We start from the raw sequence: 24604 nt of genomic DNA on the forward strand, positions 1-24604 counted from the left end.
CTTCCCATTTTACAGATAAGGAAATGAAGGCTCAGAGAGATTATACTCTACCTAAGGTCACACAGCTAGTAAGTAGTTAACACTGATCTGGCTTCAAAGAGTGCTCATTGTACTGTCCCAGTGGTTTCCAGTGTTCCAAGGAGCCCTACTAGTTCTGTCCGATCATCACTATATGATGGGGTGTACCCCAACATTGCATTTCAACAGAACTTACCATGGCTTTAAGGAAAGGTTTTGTAAACCACATGCTATATTTTATTCCCTTCATTCTCATTTCACAGGTGGCAGAGATACACAATGACTACCCAATCTACACATCTGGAAAAAAGGCCTGACTTCTGGTAAGGCTCTTTTCCCCCACACTGTCTCAACCCCTTGATTATCTACTACAATGAAAATGACAAAAGCTACTTTTAACGTCTTACTTGTAGCAAGAAAAATGAATGTTCACTCTCAAATACATTCATTTTAGCATAATGAAAGCAAAAATTCACACTTGATACAATCATGTAAATTGCTATTTATACTACTTCAGATTCATGAACCTTCTACCAGAAAAAAAGGTTAATGCAAAATGGAACAGTTCAGAAGTTCATTAATAATTCTTCTCCCAGAATTTCACTGTCAACCACTATTAATATATATCAAGCATTTGCTATTATAAGGCACTGTGCCAAGCATAATGGATAAAAGTGAGTATGTAGGACCCAGTTCTAGCCTTTTAAAATCTGGTTGAGTATCTACCAGAAAACAAGCATAGGCTATAACCATTTACAGTAGCCTATTCTAACGACTAACTGGTTGAAACGAAACAAGGAGTAATCACTGAGGCCTGGTGCAGTCAGAAAAGGAATCATGGAGAAGGTAGAAGTCCAGGTGAAAGTCTGGATTTCATCCAACAATCATTTCTTCAATCAATCATTCATTCACTTATTTGTTCACCATATATCCAATATTTATTGAATTGGGCATCATGTTTAATACAGTGTTTCAAAAGAGTAATTGTGCAATGGTGTTTAGTAAAGGTTCAAGAGAATCTTGAGAGATATTCCATTATCAAAATTTTACAACTCAAATGTATACTCTTCCTTCTTGCATCCATCAGGCACTTATTGAGTATTTATCTGCCAAGCACTGTACCAAATCCGTTTCTAAACAAAGTAAGAGACAATCTGTGCACTGTCTAAAAGACACAGAAAACATTTAAACAGTAAGATAAGTCTTGGTAAGAATAAGTGCCTAAATAGTCCTGTTTAGTAATAACAAGGGCTTTGTATCCCACAGTACAGGCCCAGAGAAATAGACAAGGTGAGCACAATGCATTCATTACTCCAGACTCACATATCCGGCTTCTTGGGAAGGGCACATGGATCCCCTGCCATCCTGCCTATCCACAGAAGCTTTGAGAGGGGCAGGGATCACTCACCAATTTGGGAGATTCAGCCTGGCTGGTATAAGAAACATCCTTTTCTCAGTTGTCACTACGGGTTTCAACCTGGGAACTCAAATCCTCCCTGCTGAGCTAATGTGTTGCTAGGCTGCCTGGAGTAGAGTCACTCTGGTCATCCAGTGAAGAAACTGGTTTAAGTTTTCCCAGAGCTGCAGGAGTTCAGAGTAAGGTCAGAGTGGAAGGCAGATCCACAGATAGAAATTGAATAAGTGGGAAGAAAGGAGGTTGGACATTCTAAACAAGGGCCTGGGATAGGCAAAGGTGCAGAGGCAGGAAAAGTATGTCTAGTTCCCACCTAGTAAAATGTCAATCACACAGTAGGTGTTCAGTAAATATTTTTGGATGACAGAAAGATATTCAGGAAATCTGTATGTCTAGTGCATCTCAAACTTGGTCCATAAAACAAGTAGCAAACTGGCAATGTCTTGGGAGATATTCAAAGCCACGAGACAAAAATGGTAACAATGTTACCAGATACTGGCAAATAAATTAAAACTATAAAAATTAAAACAAATTACATATATATATAAACACACACACAAATAATGGAGTAGGTTGCAAAGTTCAAAAAAATTCAACAAAAGTATGAGAATTGAGAGAAATGCATCCTTTGCAGTATTTTCAGGCAAATCTCAGCCCCCAGGAAACATGTTCACACTTCTCTTGAGAAGCATGACTAGAGAGATCCTAAGCAAAAGTAAAAGAATGAAGTGATGAAAATAGCAGCTGACAGATAAGTTGTAAGTTTCCTAATCTTTTCTTGAGGAAAAGAGTTATCAGTTAAGACTAAGGAAATCTTCTTTATTTGAAATCAGCAGCAAAATTGATTATGCAGCCCACAAGGGCTGCTTATAGGTTTAAACATGAATTCACAATAGTTGGTTTTCACAACAAGGAAAGGTTTAGTTTTACAAACCATATCTGGGGAAAAACAAACAAACAAAACAGAACCTTCCTAGATGTAAGAATTTATAACTGTTCACATACTCAGACACACGAACTCCCAAATTTAAAATAATCTGTTTAAGAAACTACAGACCTTCCTTAAAGTTCTTTAAGACCCCAAGAGAAGAAGACAATGGAATAGCTAATGCAATATACAATAGTAGCTCATTATTAGAAAGTTTAGGGATTAACTGTAACTGAAAAGAAAACTGGACCACCAAGCTTCATTTTGGTGTTATATATTCTTGAATAAAATTTTACTAGCTTTCAGCTTCAAAATTGGCTCTCTCTCTCCCTCATTTCACCTTTTCCAGACACATGTCAAGCAGCTTTGGGCTCCCCAAGGATAACCAGTATCCTGGACCTATTTGCTCTTTCCAAAGACACTGGAGCACTTATTTCAGGACCCTTGTCCTACTATATTAGCTTTAAAAAATCCTGGTGACAGTGTAGCTGAAAATTCAAATGGAAAGGAATATGGACAGTCAGCATTTTCCTTTTCACTGACTTTTTAACTGATTCTTGAGAAGAATGTTTCTGTACAGGATGACAAAGCTCTGGCACCACTGATCCTATCACTGCAAGCCCCTTCATAATCATTGTGGATGGCCACATCGTTCATTCAACCTATGGCAATGAGAATCAGATGTGAAGATGGCTAAAATAATTGGGTCAAATCTGCAGCAGGCTGGTTCAGTGGTCACATAAAAATGAGGGCATATTCAAAAACTCATAATGGATCAGATTCTTTACCTGTAAAATAGGAGCAATGATGGTGTGATACCAGCCAATTTCAGAAGGACATTAGTAAGTAAAATGTAAATCATTGCTATTTATATAGATGTAGAATAAAAATAAACAGTACTGTTTATCATATAAATTTAGGCAGACTTATGTCCAAAACATCTAATTTCCCTCTCATAATAAAAAGACTTAGCCAGTAATGGAAGCATCAGAGTCAGAATATTTTGAGCCAAAGTATTTTTAATACTTCCTATTTTATTATGCTGTTCTGGATTTCTTTCTTTTGTCACTTCAAATCCATCCTTTACCCTTCCCAGCCCTGCTATGTGCGCTGGAAGGATGGTCTGTTCGGACTACATCTACATGCTCCCTTGTCCCCTGGCTTCCTGTTAGGTTTGGGCAATAGGGACTAAGGGCTTGACATTAGAGGAAGGAAGGTGAGGTCAAACATTAATTGTTCCAGCTCCCCTTTTCAAGATCATTCCTCCACAACGCCTATTGGAAATTCAATCACGTACCCCACAAAAAAAAAAAAAAGCATGCTCAGGTCTTAATCCATATTCCAGTGGGTGTGGGTGTGAATCCATTTGTAAATAATATCTTTAAGTACGTTAAAGTGAGTCAGGGTGTGGGCTCATTTCTGAACAGGCTCTTTGAAGATCCTATTTAGATGACGCCAAGTTGAATCAGAGTGTGACTTGATTCATATGACTGGGGTCTTCATAAACAAAGGAAATTGAATGCAGAAGTAGAAGCCAGAGAGAGATTGCCATGAAAAAGATAGAAAGATGCAAGCCAAGGAACCCCAAAGATTGCAGCAAGCCAGCACCAATGCTACAGACTTCAGGAGAAAGCATATCCTGCTGAGACCTTGATCGTGGACTTCTTGCCTCCAAAACCAACACAATAAATTCCTATTGCTTAAGCCAACCAGTATGTGCTATTTGTCATAGTAGCCCTGACACCCACCCAGAAGATCACAGCTGTTTATAGGTGGTCCAATCCACATAGCACCTCCATGTTCTAATAACTACTTCCTCCTCTTTTCCTCTGCGGCACTATCCCAAGTGACTTCCGTACTCCTTGACCAAACCTTTGTAAACAGTCTCTCTATTAAACTCCCTTCAAATGACCCATCTGGATTTATCACATATTTTCAGCGGGAAACTTGATTGAATCACATGACCATTAGCCTTGGCAAATCATTATTTGGAATTATTTGGCAAATAGTCATATTTCAAAGTATTGTTTTATAACAAAAGGGGTAACTGTTTCCCTTCACCCTGCACATGGTTTCGCTGATAAAGCCGAGGCAGGTGCTTTTAGGGAAAATTTCAAGGAAGATTCATAGATTGAACTTTCAACATTATTGCAGAGTCCACCCTCAAGGGCATGTGGCATTGTTTTTACTAAAGTGATTCTGGGTCTGTGAGCTGTCCTGGGGAGGGAAAGCAAGCAACTCTATCAGGCTGGCTCAAGTTAGGCTTGTAGTCACCAAATGTGTAATTTTTGGTAACAAATCAAGTAGGCCTGGTTATCTAGATTAGTCTCTTTTGGGAGACAATTCCCCATAGCATTTCTGCATATTTTGTATCAGCTTTGATTCCAGACTATCTTTTCAAGAATGTTTTTTATAGCAGAGAGCCTTAGAAGATAGAGATGTTTCCCTCTGAGGCAGAGGGCAGATTTATTTTCCTGACAAGGAACTACAGATGTCTTACTCCAGGACAAAGGTTGGATAGGTTTGCTTGCAGCTCATTATAAAAAATTGAGGTTTTCTAAGATGGGGTTCTTCAGCTGTGATGCAAACCCATTACATGCACAGCATCTACCTGGGATGCTCTTTATTGCTCAGGGAACCCAGGAGGCAAAAGGAAGTGATGCAAACATGCAGATCTGTGTGTTGAGTATCGAAGTCCTTTTCCTTTTGCCTCTTTAAATCTGCTGTTGTTTGTCTCCACTGTGTTTTTTTATCTCTTGTATTGTGCCTTTCATTCCCATAAGTTCTGCCAACTGTTTTTTCAAACTTTCAAGTTCTTCCTTATGTCTGCCCAATGTCTTCTTTACATCCTTCATCTCTTTTGTCAAATCTTCCCTTAACTCGTTGATTTGATTTTTTGGATTGATTTAGATTTGTTTTATTAATAATTAGTTGTTTCAATTCCTGTATCTCGGTTGAAGTGTAAGTTTGCTCTTTTGACTGGGCCATATCTTCGTTTTTCCTAAGGTGACACAAAATCTTTTGTTGTCTTGGCATCTGGTTTCCTTGATTACCCCAATCAGATTTTCCCAGATCAGATGGACCCAGGTCTCAGGAGGAAGATGTACTCAGTATCAAGTTTCCCTGAGGAACAGGTTGTCTGACTTTCCCATGAGGCTTCTAAACTCAGTGCTTTTCCTATCCTGCCCAGCAGGTGGCACTTGTCAGCCCACTGCTCCCCACTGGTATGAAGAGGTGCGGTCCCTTTAATTCACAGTGGACCCAGTCCTGGCCAGGGGCTGAAGGTGTCAGAAGCCTAGCTTAAGTTGTTTCTGGTTTGTTTGTTTTTCCCCAGGCCTTGGGGTCTGCGTTCCCTGAGGGAGGGCTGCCACTTGAGCTGGGCCATGCTCCCCTTTCCTTAGGGAAGATATACCCCCCAAGAAGTTCTCTTCTACACTTGAATTCCACCTTTGTCTCTCTGACTCTGTTAATTCCACCTTTGCCTGGGTCAGTCACTGGCAATTGAAAATGCCTGAGGTTTTCACTAATGAGCTGCTTAGAATGAGAGGGGGGAAAAAAAGGAAAAAAGAGCAAAAGCCCCTTTTCAGAGCCAATCTCCAGCCCCTCAGTTTCACCAGTTGACCAGAGTTTGTACCCAGTTCTCTGTGCCCTTTTTATTTGGGAGACAGTCATTTTCCAGTATTTTGAGCTCAGCCGTCTCCAAAAGCCTCTGTTCTTATTCAGTTTTATATATATATATATATATATATATGTTTTATTTCAGCCCTGCCTCCTCTCTTCCAGGAGGAACCACAGATTCCTGTTTGCTCAGGGCTTATCTGTGCTTGTAGGTTGAATTCAATAGTCCAAATTTGTTAAATTGAGACCACAATTGGAGCTTGGCTGAGCTACTTTTCCTTGCTCCTGGAAGGGACTGCTTCTTCCTCCCACAGTGAAGTTTTGCAGCTCAACCTGCTGTATCAGGAGGAGGGGCACCAGTCTGCAATTTCACATACAGTTTTTATGCTGCAATATCAGCTGTTCCACCCATTCCTGACTGGAGTACAATGTATAAAGTCATGGATGTCCCCCAACAGTTGTTCCAGACTATTTGCTAGTTGTTCCTGGCTATTACACTAGTTGCATTAGGGGACTAACTGAATTTCATATCTCTCTATGGCACCACCTTGCCCTGCCTCCCCATGAAGTCTTTTTTCTCTACAAGACCTGCTGCCTTTTATACTAACTGCAACCACTTTTTCTCTAGCCATTAAGTACTACTACTTGGCTTCTACCACATCCAGATCCTCCTATCTTTGATGAAATTAAGGAACCTATAATAACTGACTGTTCCTTAGAATGGCATTTCCTCAGGTGGCTAACTGAGCTGGGAGTCTTTAAGATTGTTAAGAACTCTGAAGAATCTGAGATTAGCCTGCTACAGTTTCATAGACATTGGCAGAAGACATGAAACACCTGGGTCATGGAAGAGCCATCCTTTACTCTATCTTCTTCATTTCATCACCTCCCATATTATCACCCAGCCACTCCCTTGACTACCTCTGAAATCTTATGATCAAACATCCAAATTTCTGACTACAAAATACCTCCAGTATTTATAGAAACAGGCAGCTGAATGCCACCATTGGCAGTTGAATGTGGATACAGAAATGTCCCATAACTATAAAGAACACCACCACTAAAAATTTGTGATCTCCAATAGCAATAAGGCCTCAGTACCCCCTTGGAATGCCTTCTAAGTCTCCCAGCCAGCTCTCTTCCCCAAATTCCATAGCAGTTACTTCCAAATTTCTTTTCAACACCCATGACCCATCAATCCTCTGACCACTATCTCCTCCCCTCACCCTTAACAGATGACTTCACCTCCTACATTACAGAGAAAGTAGATGTCTTCTTTTGAAATTTCTCAGCTTCTACCTGTGCTGGTTTGGATGTAACATGTCCCCCAAAATGCCATGTTCTTTAATGCAGTCTTGTGGGGGCCAGACTTATCAGTATTGATTAGGTTGGAATCTTTTCATTGAGTGTTTCCATGGCAATGTGACTCACCCAACTGAGTGACACCTTTGATTAGGGTGTGACCTGTTGATTAGATTATTTCCATGGAGGTGTGGCCCCTTCCATTCAGCTTGGGTCTTGATTAGTTCACTGGAGTCCTATAAAAGAGCTCACATACAGAAGGAACTCAGAGCAGCTGAGAGAAACATTTTGAAGACAGCCGTTGGAAGCTGACACTTTGGAGATAAAGCCCAGGGTTTGCCCTGAGAAGCTAAGCCCAGAGACATTTTGCAGAATGCCATTTTGAAATGCAACCTGGGAGCAAGCAGATGCCAGCCACGTGCCTTCCCAGCTGACAGAGGTTTTGTGGATGCTGATGGCCTCTCTCCAGTGAAGCAGCATTAGCAAACCAGAACACTGCCTAACTACAAATTTACCTGCATCTCCTCCTCTCCTAATATAACAAAAGAGTTTTCCCTCCCCTTGTGTAGGTCCTGGCTTCTCTTCTCTGGATCTCATCCCCTTCTACTACTTCCAGGGAAAAAAGTCCTTTGATTACTCCTCATTTTTGACAGGATTCCAACAGTCATCAGATGACACTCTCAAATTAGGATTAATTGTTGGAGGGTCTGTTTACACAGAGCCTAATTACAAAGTGTGAGTGAGGTGTAAGGGAACTACAAGGGGTAGTGTAGGAACCATGGGCACCAGCACCACCCCTAAGCCAAAGAGATTTAAAAAAGAAAAGAAAAGGAAAGAAAGATACGGAGAGGAATGGAAGGAGAGTTTATTAGACTCCAGAAAGGAAATCATTAGAGTGGTGCTTCTCAAACTTGAATGTGCAGGCAGACCACCTAGAGATCCTGTGTAGATGCAGATTCTAATTCAGTAGGTCTAGGATAGGGTCCAAATTACATTTCTAACAAGTTCCCAGGGGATACAGATGCTGCTGACCCATGGGCCACAGTTTGTGTAGCACCTTGAGAAGTGTACAAACCTTCTGTCAAGAAACAGAGCTCCTCACAGTTAAATATCCTTGTTTACTCTTTTCTCTAATTCTGATATTCTGACAGAGCTCTCCATAGGTTGAATTCAACCAGAAGCTAGAGAGCACTGGAGTCCTCTGATGTCATACATGCACAGAGCAGAATGGAAATGGGTAGAAAGTGGATCTGAATGGGCAGAGGGAATATGTTTGCTCTTTGTCTCTCAGCTTCCCCTCTCATCTTCACACTAGATGAAAAATACATCTCCAGCAGAGGGACATATGAAATTCCATTGAGAAGTACTTCATTACAGACGTATTCCCACCTGCAACCTAAAATATTACTCACTTACTTATTTGTAGGTGCTTTACATGTAAGATATGGGAGTGGTGAGGGAGAAAAGAAACAACTAAGTAACATAAAACATAGCTGCTATAATTCATCAAGTTGAAAAGCATAGCTGCATCTGTCTCCTGGTGATTGGGATAAATCACTGCAATCAGTACAGTGACCCCCCCTAACCCTATGCATGCTGCTGTTCAGCAACAAGAAGAGCCCAAAATGCCCAAGCACTTTCAGTTTCCAATTTATGTGAACTATGACCATAAAGCAAAAATTCTTCCCATGGGTTATAGAATGTAATAACAAGAGGGGCCGCTCTAACCTCCCCTCCTTGTCTCCTGGACCCATGCATCCTGGCTGTGGGAGGATGACACCATACAATGGCCATTGGATTGGATTAAGGGGCATATATCATCCTGCAGACAGGCACACCAACCACTGCTTCACAGTGATGTGAGGGATCCAATGTGACCAACCCCAAAAGAAAAAAATCAGAGAGTTGGTCAGTCCCCTGAGGGATATTGCCGTAACAGGGCTCTGCATTGGGCTCTCTTGTTGGCACGTTCATAATGGTAGTGGTAGTACCCAGGTCAACCTTGGTGGGGGAAGAATAATTTGTTGAACCCATTAACAGCCTTCATCCCTACCATTCTACTTTGCATATGTATGACTGGAGAAAGAAGTTGACTGTCATCCACAGAACATTTATGTCCACTTGAATGTTGAAAGCCTTCTCCATTGTGGCTGACCTATGGTGGACATTTATGTGTAACAAATATATTGATCTCCCAAGAGTGATGGACATACCCTTGCCCCAGACCTAACTGCCACCAGTTTTTCAATTTTGTTCTTTCCAAGTTCTGACCAGCGGCTTAAACCGTCAGCTAATATTCATGACTTTTCATAGATCCTAATTGCAAGCCTCCTTTCCTTCTACAAGAAGTGGATAACCAGGTATACTGCCCAGTGAAAGAATTTCCCTTCACTACTGTTTTTCAGAAACACCCCTTGTAGTGCAGTGGTCTTCCACTTCTACCTGGTACTTGCATGGCATGCAGTTCTGTGAACTATGACTGTATTTATTTTTAATCAACTTTATTGAGGGATAATTTACATACAACAAAATGCTCTCATTTTAAGTGTTCAATTTCATGAGTTTTGAAAAATATATCTACCCATGTAACCATTACCCTGAGAACCCACATGTTTTCTTCCTCTTATAATTGACTGTAGGGCCCCATGAGGCCACAGCTGAGGGTTGAGGGAGAGACAGTGAATCACAGGTAGTGGGTACCATGAGCCATTTGCTTGTGTAACTTACTGGTACCTTCCGGGCCAGCTAGGGTCAGGCCTTGTACTTGCCACTTCCATTTTATAAGGAAATGCTACTTGACATGCCTAATTTTATAATTCAGTAATCAGATAATAATTTGTTATGGGTGTTTTGGTGCTGTAATTACTTGGAGTCCCAGGTTCAGGACTTCAGTTTCTATTAGGGTCCGGTAGCAAGCTAAGAACTGCTTTGCCAATGAAGATTAGTTGGAGCATGGCCTTCCTCCAGAATCGTAGGAGCCTGCTCCAGGACTCATCAGAGTCATAAGCATCTCTACTGCCCCACACACCTTCCATTGCTATTGGATATGCTAGGTCATTAAGCCTAAGTGGCAGGCAGCACGCATGGCAGCCGGGGACCTGCTGCTGAGCTCATTCTTACTCCAGGACTCACTTAAAACTGGCAGCTTATGGATTATCTCACAAATGGGTTAGCATGGCATGCCCAAATGTGGTATGTCTTGTTGCAAAAATCCTAAGAGGCCCATCAAGCATTGTGCCTCTTTCTTCATCGTGGATAGTGCAAGGTACTAAACTTGTCTCTCTCTTCAGAAAGAATTTCCTAATATACCCCAAACCACTAGACTCCTTGAAACTTCACTAAGCAGCAGGGCTCTGAAATTTACATACCTTCTGGTATGTAACTTTTCTACTTCTTGTGCTCACCAGGTTCAATTAACATAATATAATTAATGTGAAGTACTGTGATGTTCTGTAGAACGTAATAAAGTTATACCCTTGTCTCTGCTATGTAAATGCAAACTGCTTCTGATTTCGCCTACTGTTTGTGACCGAAAGGAATGCATTTGCCAGGTCAGTGGTTGCATGCCACGTTCCAGGGGCTATGATTTGTTCCAGTAACCATTCTGTATCTAAACCCCTAGCTACAACTGGCATCACCATTTGGATAGGCTTGCAATAATCTATCATTTTCTAAGGCTGTTCCGGTTTGCTGGTGCTGCCGGAATGCAAAATACCAGAAATGGATTGGCTTTTATAAAGGAGGGTTATTTGGTTACACAGTTACAGTCTTTAGGCCATAAAGCATCCAAGGTAAGGCATCAACAAAGGGTACCTCCACTGGAGAAAGGCCATTGGCAACCGGAAAACCTCTGTTAGCTTGGAAGGCACGTGGCTGTCGACTACAACTCTCAGGTTGCATTTCAAAATGGCTTTCTCCAAAGTGTTGCTCTTGGGGCGTTTTGTCCTCTCTTAGCTGCGGCTGCTCTCCAAAATGTCACTCTCAGTTGCTCTACATCTGGGCCTGTGTGACTCTTTTTAAAGTACTCCAGTGATCCAATAAAGACCCACCCTTAATGGGTAGGCAACATTTTCATAGAAATAATCCAATGAAAAGTCTCACCCACAGTTGATTGAGTCATATCTCCATGGAAACACTGAACTAATAGGTTCCAACCCTAATCAACACTAATATGTCTGTCCCCACAATATTGCATTAAAGAATATGGCTTTTTTCTGGGGTACATAATATACAAACCAGCACAAATGCCCATCAGGCTTTTGCTCTGATCAGACACAACATTTTATACAGATATAGTAGGAATTACCACCTCTGAATCTCTCAAGCTTTTTATGACAGTAGTAATTTTTACAATTCTCCCAGCAATATTGCTTACCATTTACTATCTTGGTATATTGCATGAAAAGATTTTCATGGGCTCCCCAGAAAAGGAAGGAAGTTCCTTTCATGACAGCCTTCATGTCACAGGAAAAGGAACCAAAATGGGTAGTTTGCCAGTTTCCAAGTGTGTGTGTGTGTGTGTGTGTGTGTGTATGCATATGTATATATGTATATATAAATATATATGCATTTGTATTCCCACCATATCTTCTGGGACTGCATAATAACCACAGGATGGTTCTACAATCCCACTAGACCCACTGTTAGATCAACTTGGACCAAAACTTTATGTAACATCCTACATATGTAAGCCTCTACTTGTTTTTTAACTTTTTGTTTTGAAATAATTTCAAACTTTCAAGACAGCTGCAAAAATAATACAGAAATAATACATACCCTAGACCCAAATACCTATATTTACCAACCGTGAGCATTTTGCACATTTTTAGATTGATCGATCGATCTATCTATCTATCTATCTATCTATCTATCATCAATCTATTTTCTGAACATTTGAAAGTTGGTTTCATACTTTACGCTCCTCTAACAACACTTCACATACTTCCTAAGAACAAGAACACTCATTTATCTATCTACCTTAAGTACAGATAAGCCCCTCCTTGGACTGGTGGACTACATTGGTGTTTTGAGTCTCTGGGGGACCATTGTAAAGTCAGAACCAGTACATAATAGTCCCTAAAATGTCTGGGCATTTTCTTTTCCCCAGTTTACAGTCCCCTGGGTAAATGGCTTCAGGTGACTCCATGGAAGGCTTAGGAGGAAATTCATTATATACACCTATGGCTGCGTAGTGTATATAGCCTTCCTCAAAGGCATTCAGCATGGGTCTTGATTAGTTTACTGAATCCTTATAAAAGCTCAGAAGGAGCTCAGCAGAGCAACTGAGAGTGACATTTTGAAGAGGGGCTGCAGCTAAGGGAGGACAAAATGCCCCAAAAGCAACGTTTTGAAGAATGCCATTTTGAAACACAACCTGGGAGCAAGAAAACACCAGCCACATGCCTTCAGAGCTAACAGAGGTTTTCAGGATGCCAATGGTCTTTCTCCAGTGAAGGTACCCTATTATAGATGCCTCACCTTGGACACTTTATGGCCTTAATACTGTAACTGTGTAACCAAATAAGCCCCTTTTGTAAAAGCCAATCCATTTCTGGTATTTTGCATTGTGGCAGCATTAGCAAACCAGGACACTTCGTAACCAAATAACCTCCCTTTATAAAAGCCAATCCATTTCTGGTGTTTTGCAAAAAGGCAGCATTAGCAAGCCAGAATAGTCCCTTTTGTTAGTATATAGTGTCCTTCTTTGTCCCTTATGACATATTTGCATTTAAAGTCTATTTTATCTGAAATTAGTATTGCTACTCCTGCTTTCTTTTGGCTGTAACTTGCATGGAATATTTTTTTACATTCTTTCACTTTCAATTTCTTTGCGTCGCTGGGTCTAAGAGAGTCTCTTCTAAACAACTTATTGATGGTTCATATTTTTAATCCATTCTGCCAAACTATATCTAATTGGGGAGTTTAATCCATTCACAGTGTTATTACTGTGAAGGCAGTTCTTGAATCAGCCATCTTATCCTTTGTTTTTTTTATTTTTCAGATGTATTCCCCCCCCCCTCCCCCGCCTTGCTTGCTTTATTTCCTTTAAGGTGACTGTTCTGGTTTACAATGATGCCATTAAGCAAAATACCAGAAATGGATTGGCTTTTATAAAGGGGGGTTATTTGGTTACCAAGTTACAGTCTGAAGGCCATAAAGTGTCCAAGGTAAGGCAACAACAATTGGGTACCTTCACTGGAGGATGGCCAATGGCATCCGGAAAACCCATTAGCTGGGAAGGTATGTGGCTGTCATCTGCTGATCCCAGGTTGTGGTCCAGCTCCTCTCTCAGCTCCTGTGGGTTCTTCAAAATGTTGTTCTTGGGGTGTTTGTCCTCTTGTAGCTTCTCTGGAGCAAAAGTCTGCTTTCAAAGATCTCTCCAAAATGTCTCTGTAAGCTACAGCTTCTCTTCAAAATGTCCCTCTCAGTTGCTCTGAGCTGCTCCTGTCTGAATTCCTTTATACAACTCCAGTGATCCAATTAACATCATCCCTGAATGGACAGGGTAACGCCTCCATGGAAATTATCCAATCAAACATTTCACTCACAGTTGATTGAGTCACATCTCCATGGTTCCTGCTGAATAGTCAGTACGTAGTATTATGTTGTTTCCCTTCTTTCACTGCTTTCAGAAACACTCAAGGAATTCCAATCTAATCAACACTAATATGTCTTCCCCCACAAGATTGCATCAAAGATAATGGCATTTTGGGAGACATAATACATTCAAACTGGCACAGTGCCCTTACTAAAACTGTTCAGTTCTGTGCCTTTCTCCAGACCTCTCTCTCTTTTCTTTTTCTTTTTTTTTTTTTTTTCCTCAGCCAGTAGAGCTCCCTTTAGTATTTCTTATAGGGTGGGTCTCTTGTTAACAAATTCTCTCAGCATTTATTTGTGTGTGAAAATTTTAAGCTATCTCTCAGTTTTGAAGGAGAGCTTTGCTGGACAAAGAATTCTTGGCTGGAAATTTTTCTCTTTCAGAATTTGAGATATGTCATACCACTGCCTTCTTGCCTCCATGGTTCCTGCTGAGTAGTCAGTACTTAGTATTATGTTGTTTCCCTTGTATATGATGAATAACTTCTCTCTTGCTGCTTTCAGAACTTACTCCTTCTCTTCAGCATTTGACAATCTGATCAGAATATGTCTCAGAGTGGGTTTATTTGGATTTATTCTATTTGGAGTTTGTTGGGTGTGCCAGTTTGGATGTATTATGTCCCCCTAAATGCCATCATCTTTGATGTAGTCTTGTGTGGGCAGGAAACATATTGGTGTTGAATGGGTTGGAGACTTTTGATTGGATGCTTCCATGGAGATGCTATCACTCAGTTGAGGGTGAGATCTTTCATTGGATAATTTCCATGGAGGTGTGGCCCCACCCATTCAGCATGGGCCTTGATTAGTTTGCTGGAGCACTATATAAGCTCAGACAGAAGGAATGAGCTTGCTACAGCCAAGAGGGATACTTTGAAGGAGGCACAGAAGGTGAGAGAGTAGCTGCAGATGAAAGACAGTTTGAAGACAGCCATTGAAAGCAGACTCTTGCTCCAGAGAAGCTAAGAGAGGAAAAACACGCCAAGAGCAACTAAGAGTGACGTTTTTGAGGAACTGCATCCTAGAAAAGAACGTTCCTGGAGAAAGCCATTTTGAAACCAGAACTTTGAAGCAGACACCAGCTACATGCCTTCCAAGCTAACAGAGGTTTTCCAGACACCATTGGCCATCCTCCAGTAAAAGTACCCAACTGCTGATGTGTTACCTTGGACACTTTATGGCCTTAAGACTGTAATTGTGTAACCAAATAAACCCCCCTTTATAAAAGCCAAGCCATCTCTGGTGGGGTAATATCTCCAAGGAAATTATCCAATGGAAATTTAGGGTGGTTGTTAATTGGATCACTGGAGTAGTATAAACAAGTTCACAGACAAGGACCTCAGAGCAGCTGTGAGTGACATTTTGGAGAGCAACTGAAAGTGACATTTTAAAGAGGAGCTGCAGCTAAGAGATGATAAAACACCTCAAGAGCAACATTTGGGAGAACGCCATTTTGAAACACAAGCTGGGAGCAAGTGGACACCAGCTACATGCCTTCCAAGCTATCAGAGGTTTTCTGGATGCCATTGGCCATCCTTCAGTGAAGGTACCCAATTGTTGATGCCTTACCTTGGACACTTTATGGCCTTCAGACTGTAACTTGGTAACGAAATAAACCCCCTTTATAAAGGCCAATCCATTTCTGGTATTTTGCGTAATGGCAGCATTAGCAAACCAGAACAGTCATTATAGAAAAAAGCTGCACAATTTCCACTGGTACCCATAGATGGCCTTGAGTGTGGTAAGACTCCTTTTGACTCCAGCTGTAGGTCTTTGATTTGCATATTTATGTCATTTAGAAGGGTTGGGAAGTTTTCCTCACAATATCTTCAAATACTCTTCCTATCCCTTTATTCTTCTTTTCCTTCTCTGAAACAAATAATTCTTATATTTGTGCACTTCATGTTGTCCATCATTTCCCTGAGATCCATTTCAAATGTTTTAACTTTTTTCACCATTCGTTCTTTTTTGCTTTCACTTTCCATAATGTATCTTCAAGTTTGGTAATTTGTTCCTCTACCTCTTCAAATCTGCTGTTATGTGTCTCAAGAATATTTTTATTTGATCAATAGTATCTTTCATTTCCATAAGATTTTCTATTTTTTATTTAATCTTGCAAATTCTTCTTTATGCTCTTCTAGGGTCTTCTTCATGTCCCTTATATCTCAAGCCATGATACTGATGTTTGTGTGTACTTCTTTGATTAACTGCTCCAAGTTCTGTGTCTCCTCTGGCATTTAAATTTGGATGTTTGGGTTATCCATATCTTCTGGTTTCTTCATATGCAAGGTATTAAGAAAATTTTCTGTTGTTTTTTGCCTCTTGGCATTTGCTTATCTTGATAGAGTTCTTTTAGGATATGCAGGATTGTTTGAATGTTTATAATTTTTCAGAGCTACAACTTTGTGGAGTGTACTTTCCCTGACACCCCAGCAGATGATGCTCCTGTGTCACCTCTTATGTTCAAGCCAGTTCTCCCAACTTCGTCAACACACTGAGTGGGGTCCCAAACCATGTGGAGGTCCAATCAGTGCACCAATTTCCCATGTGTACTGGGAACTGCCAGCCCTGTGAGTGGCGGCATGCCCTGTGCAGTTTGTCAGGGAGTTCGCTCCAGGACACAGTAGTAATAGCCATTCCCAGGGCTGCAGATGGAGTACACTGGGACTGAAGACCTACACATCTACTTTCAGCTCAGATGCCCCACAGTCCCTCTCTGCCATAGGCCCATGAGTCCCTGGGATTGGGGAAGGGCTCCTGGCACTTCTGTGTGTCACCCACACCTCTAGGCTGTGCACACCATGGGCTTCCATGGAGGAAGGCTGGATGCCATCACAATCCTACCAAATCCAGAATTCCCTCAAGGAAGCTCTCAGCCACAGAGCTGTGGAAGGTTATCTCCCAGCCAGCTGCAAAGATGGCTACCTGGGGCATGGAAGGCTGCCTTTCCATGGAAAGCTTGTCTGGCTGCTCCAACCTCCAGTCCCTAGCACAGGGGCTCTTGGCTGCACATCTGTGAGGGTTACCACATATGCCACACACTGAGGAGTGTGCTGGGGCATGGAAGGTTACTTCCCTCCATACTGTCCACCGGCTCCAGCTGCCCGTACTCCCAGCAGCATTCCAGGCTGAATGTGCCTCTCGGTTTCTCCAAGTACACACTCAATATGGATCTTGAAGTCCCTGCCCAGCTGGTGGCACCCTGGAACTACTGTTCTGGAGTGCTTTTTGTCCTATATCTAGTGATTTTCATGGAGGAGAATTTTGCTCTGTGTCTCCTAATCCACCATCTTGGATCCTCCCATTGTATTTTATTTTTATTTTTCTTCTATCTTTTGTATATTTCTTCTTTTTTTTTTTCCTCTTTCCTCTTTCATTGGGGAAGAGATGGAAATGTCCTCATGTAGGTTGTGGTGGTGAATGCAAAATTATGCAATTATACTGGGAATCATTGTTTACTTAGGGTGAATTCTATGGTGTGTGAATAAATCTGTTAAAAAATCAACAGAGGGATATAAGTGCTGGAGAAAATGTGGAGAGAGGGATGTACCTATTCCCTGTTGGTAGGGAAGTAGAATGGTGCAGCCCAGCTGGAGGGCAGTATATAGTTTCACAGGAAGCTAACTATGGGGTTGCCATATGGTCCTGCAACCCCATTATTGGGTATATACTTGGAAGAACTGATAGCAGGGACATGAGAGGACATTGCACACTGGCCTTTATGGCAGCCATATTCATGATTTGTAATGGATAGAGGTGGCCTAAGGGTACGTCAACTGATAAATGGAATGGTGAACAGTGGTGTATACATACAATGGAATACCAAGTGGCGGCAAGAAGAAATGAAGTTGTGAGGCATGCACCTAGGTCAATGGACCTTGAGGACAGTATGTTGAGTGAAATAAGCCAGAATCAAAAAGACAACCCTTATAACGCTTCACTAATATGGACTAACTATAATGTGAAAACTCTGAGAATTGAATTTGAGATTAGGTTATCAGGGGAAGGCTCATGGTAAATGTTCCTAGATTGTAAGCTCTTACAGTGGTCACATCTATTCATGAGTTGTAATGGTTATCTCTAAATTCTGAGATTCTGAGCTCTCTGAGTATAACCTTGTCGGTCCCTATAACTTTGGGTATCTGTGTGACACCTGAGACTCAGGGCCAGAGTTCAGCAGCTATGAATGGCAGCATTACCCCAGACAGCAAATGTTAAAAAGCTGAAAAAGAGATCTGATTTCAATTACAGATATGAACAAAATGGACTTGATTAGAACTAAGGTAAACCAGACTAAGGGAAAAGGATGATATTGACTGTGTTTTTTTTTTTTTTTTTTTTTTTTTTTATTTTTTTTTTTTAATCATCATTTTATTGAGATATATTCACATACCACGCAGTCATACAAAACAAATTGTACTTTCGATTGTTTACAGTACCATTACATAGTTGTACATTCATCACCTAAATCAATCCCTGACACCTTCATTAGCACACACACAAAAATAACAAGAATAATAATTAGAGTGAAAAAGAGCAATTGAAGTAAAAAAGAACACTGGGTACCTTTGTCTGTTTGTTTCCTTCCCCTACTTTTCTACACATCCATCCATAAACTAGACAAAGTGGTGTTTGGTCCTTATGGCTTTCCCAATCCCATTGTCACCCCTCATAAGCTACATTTTTATACAACTGTCTTCGAGATTCATGGGTTCTGGGTTGTAGTTTGATAGTTTCAGGTATCCACCACCAGCTACCCCAATTCTTTAGAACCTAAAAAGGGTTGTCTAAAGTGTGTATAAGAGTGCCCACCAGAGTGACCTCTCGGCTCCTTTTGGAATCTCTCTGCCACTGAAGCTTATTTCATTTCCTTTCACATCCCCCTTTTGGTCAAGAAGATGTTCTCCGTCCCACGGTGCCAGGTCTACATTCCTCCCTGGGAGTCATATTCCACGTTGCCAGGGAGATTCACTTCCCTGGGTTTGACTGTGTTTTAAAACTTCAACTTCTGTGTGAAACCAAAGGAAGAGATGTTTATTTGGCACAAAATCTATACTTTCTGTAGCATGCTCTATAATTTAACTTGTATGGTCAGTTTATTCAACACCATAATTACATGGAACTTTGAATAGGAGGCAAGATCTGGTTGGTTTATACAGAGTAGTGTGAAACCCCGATACATTCCAGAGTAATCTGGGCAAAGAATAAAAAGTATTTGCAAAGCCCCCTTGAGGATTGGGGAACATGTGGAAACATTAAACTTCCCCACCTGGGGAATTCCTGATGTATTCACAAGCATTGGGGAATGCCATTGTAGTAGGTCAAGTCCTTGATCTTGGGGCTTGCCCTTATGAAACTTGTTACTGCAAAGGAGAGGTTAAGCCTACTTAGAATGGTGTCTGAGTCACCCCCAGAAAAATTCTTTTGTTACTCAGATGTGGCCTGTCTCTCTCTAAGCCCACTCATCAGGTAAACTCGCTGCCCTCCCCACTATGTGGGACCCAACTCCCAGGGATGTAAATCTCCATGGCAATGGGGGACATGACTCCCGGGGATGAGCATGGATCCGGCATCGTGGGATTGAGAAAGACTTTTGGACCAAAACGGGGAAGAGAAATGAAACAAAATAAAGTTTCAGTGGCTGAAAGATCTCAAATAGAGTCAAGAGGTCATTCTGGAGGTTATTCTTATGCATTATACAGGTATCCCTTTTTTGTTTTTAGTGTATTAGAATAGCTAGAAGGAAATACCTGAAACTGTTGAACTGCATCCTGTATCCTTGATTTTTAAAGACAATTGTATAACTATATAGCTTATACAGTGTGACTGTGTGATTGTGAAAACCTCGTGGCTCACACTCCCTTCATCCAGCGTATGGACAAACAAGTTGAAAAGGGGGGGCAAAAATAAATGAATAATAGGGGAGGAAAAGACTATGAGATGTTTTGGGTGTTCTTTGTAACTTTTATTTTTATTTTGATTCTTATTCTTATTTTTTGGAGTAATGAAAATGTTCAAAAAATTGATTGTGGTGATGAATGCACAATTATGTGATGATACTGTAAACAAAGGATTGTACACTTTGGATGACTGTATGGTATGGTATGTGAATATATCTCAGTAAAATTGCATTAAAAGAAAAACTCCAAGCTCCATATAGAGTTTCAAAATACATTTGAAGAAGAAAACCATTCCTCTGCACTAGAACAAAATTGTCCCATGAATTCACCATACCCCATGTAAACAAAGCCTTCTTTTTATGGGATCACCACAGTCTAGCATCCAATGTACAAATAAATGGCATACTAATTTTTACTTAATAATCAAAGAATTTATTAGAGTATAAAAATATTTTTCAATTCCCACATTTTTTATAATGTACAGAACCTTCTTCCTGACCCAAAACCTTTCTCCCCAATTTTATTAAGTATTTAGTTTTGAATCTGTTATTTAAAGCTATTAAGGTTTTTCTCATTCTTTTTAGCCTATAACTTGATATTCCAGAAGTCAGTCTAAAAATAAAACATCAACTGAGATAAGAAAAAAAAATTCCTCAGATCAAGCTAGTGAAAAGTTCTAGAGAGTAATAATTTATTCAAAAGGTAATTTATTATTTACTATTCAAGTTGTTTGCACCATTCACAGTATCCTCTTCACTTCAGTAATAAAGAACAACAAATACTACTAAGTATTATCAGGTGGCTTAAGATATTTTATCACCTTTCTTGTGAGGAAACTAAAGAGCCTTACAGTAATTAATCCAGTAATTCTAGCAATAGACCCTTTGAAAATGAGGGCAAATGTTCTATTCATTTAAATATCTATTTCAGTAGTTTAAACAAAGATCCTTTATAAAGAAACCACAATACAAACATTAATAAATACTGGGAGAAAAATCTGATTCGACAATGTAAAAATTAAAAACTGTACACAAAGAAAGGCATCAGAAATTATCGTTAGTTAAGCCCTAGAAATGTGAATAGAATCTTAGATGAAACAAGAAGCAAGGCCCAAAACAAAGGCAAGTCCAGGTCAGAAGCAGGGGTAAAAGACCCTTGGACTCAATTATATCACATAGGGAGGATACTGCAGTAAACTAACTCACAGAAGCACCTTGGGATATTTTTAATTTTGAGGGAAACACAGCACATGAACTTCTACCAGAGAGTTGTTTGGGCCTAATTTCTTAATAAATGGAACTATTAAATATTTCTTTGATCTAGGAATACCATGGAAAAATTACTGAAATACCAAGGGCACTGTGAAATGAGAAAGTTTGGGAACCCTTGCCCGTTGCCATATGGACATGCAAGGGTTCAAAGGACACAGTCTGCTCAAAATAAAATCAGAAAACCATATCAAAAGTGAAAAGGAAAAGCACCTCCAGCTTCCATATACTTAATTATATATGGTAGAGACTTTTCTTTCACTAGAGCCTGGCTCTAAAGTTAACCCTTGTGCCTTGTTACTCCAATTTTACTGCAGGATCCCTTTTAAATCAGTGCATCTTATCCTTACTTAACAGAAACAAACACAAGTAAAACCATGATTTTTAAATGTTATTCTGGGGACAGAATAACTGGAGATTCCCCAAAAATTTAGTGTGAGAAATTCTAATACATTTAAGTATCACTTTTCTAGTAAAGAAATGAATGAACTGTGGTAAGAACCATTCAGTAAGTTCAGTAACAGCCCATAATAAAAGTGACACAAACACATTCATGTATCTAATTGAGAAGTAGCCAATTGTTTGTTCAATAGGTTTAGTTAAAAACTTTAAGCACATAAAAACTCCTTTCATCAGTCGGAATGTCAACCTTTTGAAATGTCAACCTTGTGTTTTTTAACACAAGTTCCAAATGTGGAAAAGACATTCTGTTTCTAAAATTAAGTTTCTAAATTTGCACCTGCCTCTAAAATTAAGTTATCTTTAGAAAGGCTCTTCTGCAAGATCCAGAAAATACAGAGCGGCCTAACCCTACATTCTAGGATCTGTGAGACAACTAGGCCGACGTCCTTCATTCTTCTCTGCCTTCTTATTCCAGCTGCCTCCGGTATGTCACAGAGAATCGGAAATCTTTTGAGCAGGAAACGGCCTTGTCTCTTCCAGTCCAATTTCTAAAGGAACTGCCCTCACCACTCAGGCTTTCTTTAAACTGGAATAAGGTCAGGAGAAAGACGGTGCAGGTTTTCCTGAAGTTTTCTCTTAACTATTCCTACCGCTTCTGAAGTGACATTGGGGCATCGCGGCACCGCCTCCTCCAACTTCCAATCACTTTTTCTTTCCTTCTACACAACATGTGTAATCTCACAGCCCCGCCCCCGCCAATGACCAATCAGAGAATGAGAAGTGGGCCGGATGGGGCGGGCCCTGCTTGGCGCTGACGGCGAATTACCTCCTCCAGGCATCAGGAGCGGAAGCGGAAGAGAGAGGCAAGACCGGGTTGGGCTTTGGGTTCCGGCATGGGGGCGGTCCCGTGTTAGCGAGTGAGGAAATTCTGGGTTCCTCAGGTCTGAGCCCTCGCTTCTTTTCTGTCCGCACAGTCCCGCGAAGAGACGAGCGCGAGCGAGAAAAAGCTCGACGTCCCAAGAAAAGAGCGAGCGGGCGTGAGCGGACTGCGTGGAGGGCCCCCAGAGGCCGGTCCTGGTGGGCGCCACTCTCCTTGAGACCATGGTGCAGGAGGAGCTCAGGGGGACTCCCAGGTGAGGGCAACGGCTCCACCCGGGGGTTCTACCGTGGAGGAACTGGGTAGATGCGAAGTGGGGAAGAAAGGATGCAGCCCGCACAGCTTCCCGGTGGCACCTTGAGCGGCCGCAATTGCGGCAACAGCAGAAAGCACAACTCCCGCCGACAAGGCGGCTGGAGCTGCTGGTAACGTCCAACAGTTCTTTCTCCGTAGTATGCGAGTTGACAAAACAGCCAGAGCGGAGGACTCCCCACCACAATCTCCTTGGAGCTCTTTTTCCTTGCTACTCGGACCAGATTTATGCGAAAACATGCCTTGCACTTGTACTTGGAGGAACTGGAGACAGTGGATTCGACCTTTAGCGGTGGTCATCTACCTGGTGTCCATAGTGGTTGCTGTTCCTCTATGCGTCTGGGAATTACAGAAACTGGAGGTAAGAGGGCCCTGCACCATCGGCTTCAACCCTTTCTTCGGCTGCCCTGCCCGTCTAAGATTGAGAAAGGCAGCCCTCCCGCATTTATGCCCTCCCTAGACTTGGTATCCTGAAAACCATCCCCTGTAAATGGGAGTCCAGCTTTAGGACATAAACTTGTCCGGTTTCTTGTTCATGGTTTTAAAAGTGTACCACAGGTGGACGTAGGACGTAAGACGTAGAAAATAGTTGGGATGTATTAAGTTAGCTGCTTAGAAGAGCAGTGTTTTGCAAGTGTTCATCAATTCCTTGAAAATAAGGTTATTTTAATCCTGAAACCTGAACTGTTCAGATATTGGATCTACCTCAACTAGATCAAATAAACTACCTTGAAAACCATATGTTGAATTTTATTAGCTTTTAATTAGCGTTCTGAATCAAAGGATTCTAGTTGGTTCAGCTTCTTTGTCTGGTTTTACATTTGAAATCAGCTCTTAACCAACAAAGGTTTTGCAGAAAGTTCCTTGTATATTTTTTGATGTCATGTTCTTATTATGACATCAGTGAAGTACAATAAGTAGTCTGGAAGTCCCTAAAGTAAATGTATACTTTTATAAATTGTATAATGAACTTTAAATTTGGAGTTAATAAATATCAAAAAATGCTTAAACTGAAAAACGCCTATTTACAAGTGCTATTTACACCTCCATGGGTATTATAGCCCATTTTTTATTGTGGAAATGATTTTTACATTGTTAAAAAAAATGTACTTCATATAGGTGTTCTATATATTCACTGAATTCCTTTTTGTTGACTTTCGCTTATTGGCATACTTCATATCATTATTTTTAATGGTAAAGTTACATTCCACTATATTAAACATTTTCTACTTGCTAGATACTTGGTTTTTTTCCATAAATTGTCTACCAAAATTCAGCCGTTAACATTTTTTTATATAAATAGGGTTTTTCCACTTCAAAGCATTTCCTTGGAGTGTGGTCTGGGAACTAGTTTTAAGGTTAATAATATATATAATATCAACTCATTTTAAGATATCTCTTAGCTGTTGGTTTCAACTCTAGTTTAAGTGCCACTGGCTTTTAAGGAAAACTGGTCTGCAGCAATAAAACAAATTTGAAACCGGATTTGTTTTGTATGAAGGGTTAGTAACATGGTATCCTGTCCCCCCCCCCCCTTTTTTATTCTATTCCAAGAAACACTTTCAACATTTATAATAGAAATACTAGTTTTAAATACTAGCTTTAATTTTTCTATACCCCACCATACTGGTAAATACAATACTTGTGTACTAGGTACATCTCATTATTATTTAGCATCTTATGTAATGGGCCATCCCTTTTAGTCTGAGATGTCAGTATGACCATGTAAGCAGTCTTTGACTCATTGGAATTATCCTTATTGCTCTCTTTCTCTCACACCCACACATAAGCTGTTACGTGTGGTTAGCAGATTGAGTTGACTCGAACTTCAGAATAGTCTAGATTTTAGAAATTAATCTGACCACTCCTCATCATCTCCTTATAACATCCTGAGCCAAGGTATTAACATATCTTGACCATTTTCAACACAGCAGCCAAACTGATCCAAGTAAAACATGTCATTATGTCTAC

General features: G+C 40.7%; 1 protein-coding gene across 1 annotated transcript in view; it reads left to right on the plus strand.

Annotated features, from left to right (window-relative positions):
- The first annotated feature begins 22319 nt into the window (after window positions 1–22319).
- TMEM184C (transmembrane protein 184C) overlaps window positions 22320–24604 on the plus strand; it is a 36369-nt gene continuing 34084 nt past the window's right edge. Inside the window, exon 1 of the mRNA XM_037830777.1 lies at window positions 22320–22994. Within this exon, the coding sequence (XP_037686705.1) occupies window positions 22776–22994 (219 nt within the window). The 5' untranslated portion in view covers window positions 22320–22775. The remainder of the gene's footprint in view (window positions 22995–24604) is intronic.

The sequence above is a fragment of the Choloepus didactylus genome, chromosome 3 (genome assembly GCF_015220235.1).
Source record: "Choloepus didactylus isolate mChoDid1 chromosome 3, mChoDid1.pri, whole genome shotgun sequence".
Taxonomy (NCBI): domain Eukaryota; kingdom Metazoa; phylum Chordata; class Mammalia; order Pilosa; family Megalonychidae; genus Choloepus; species Choloepus didactylus.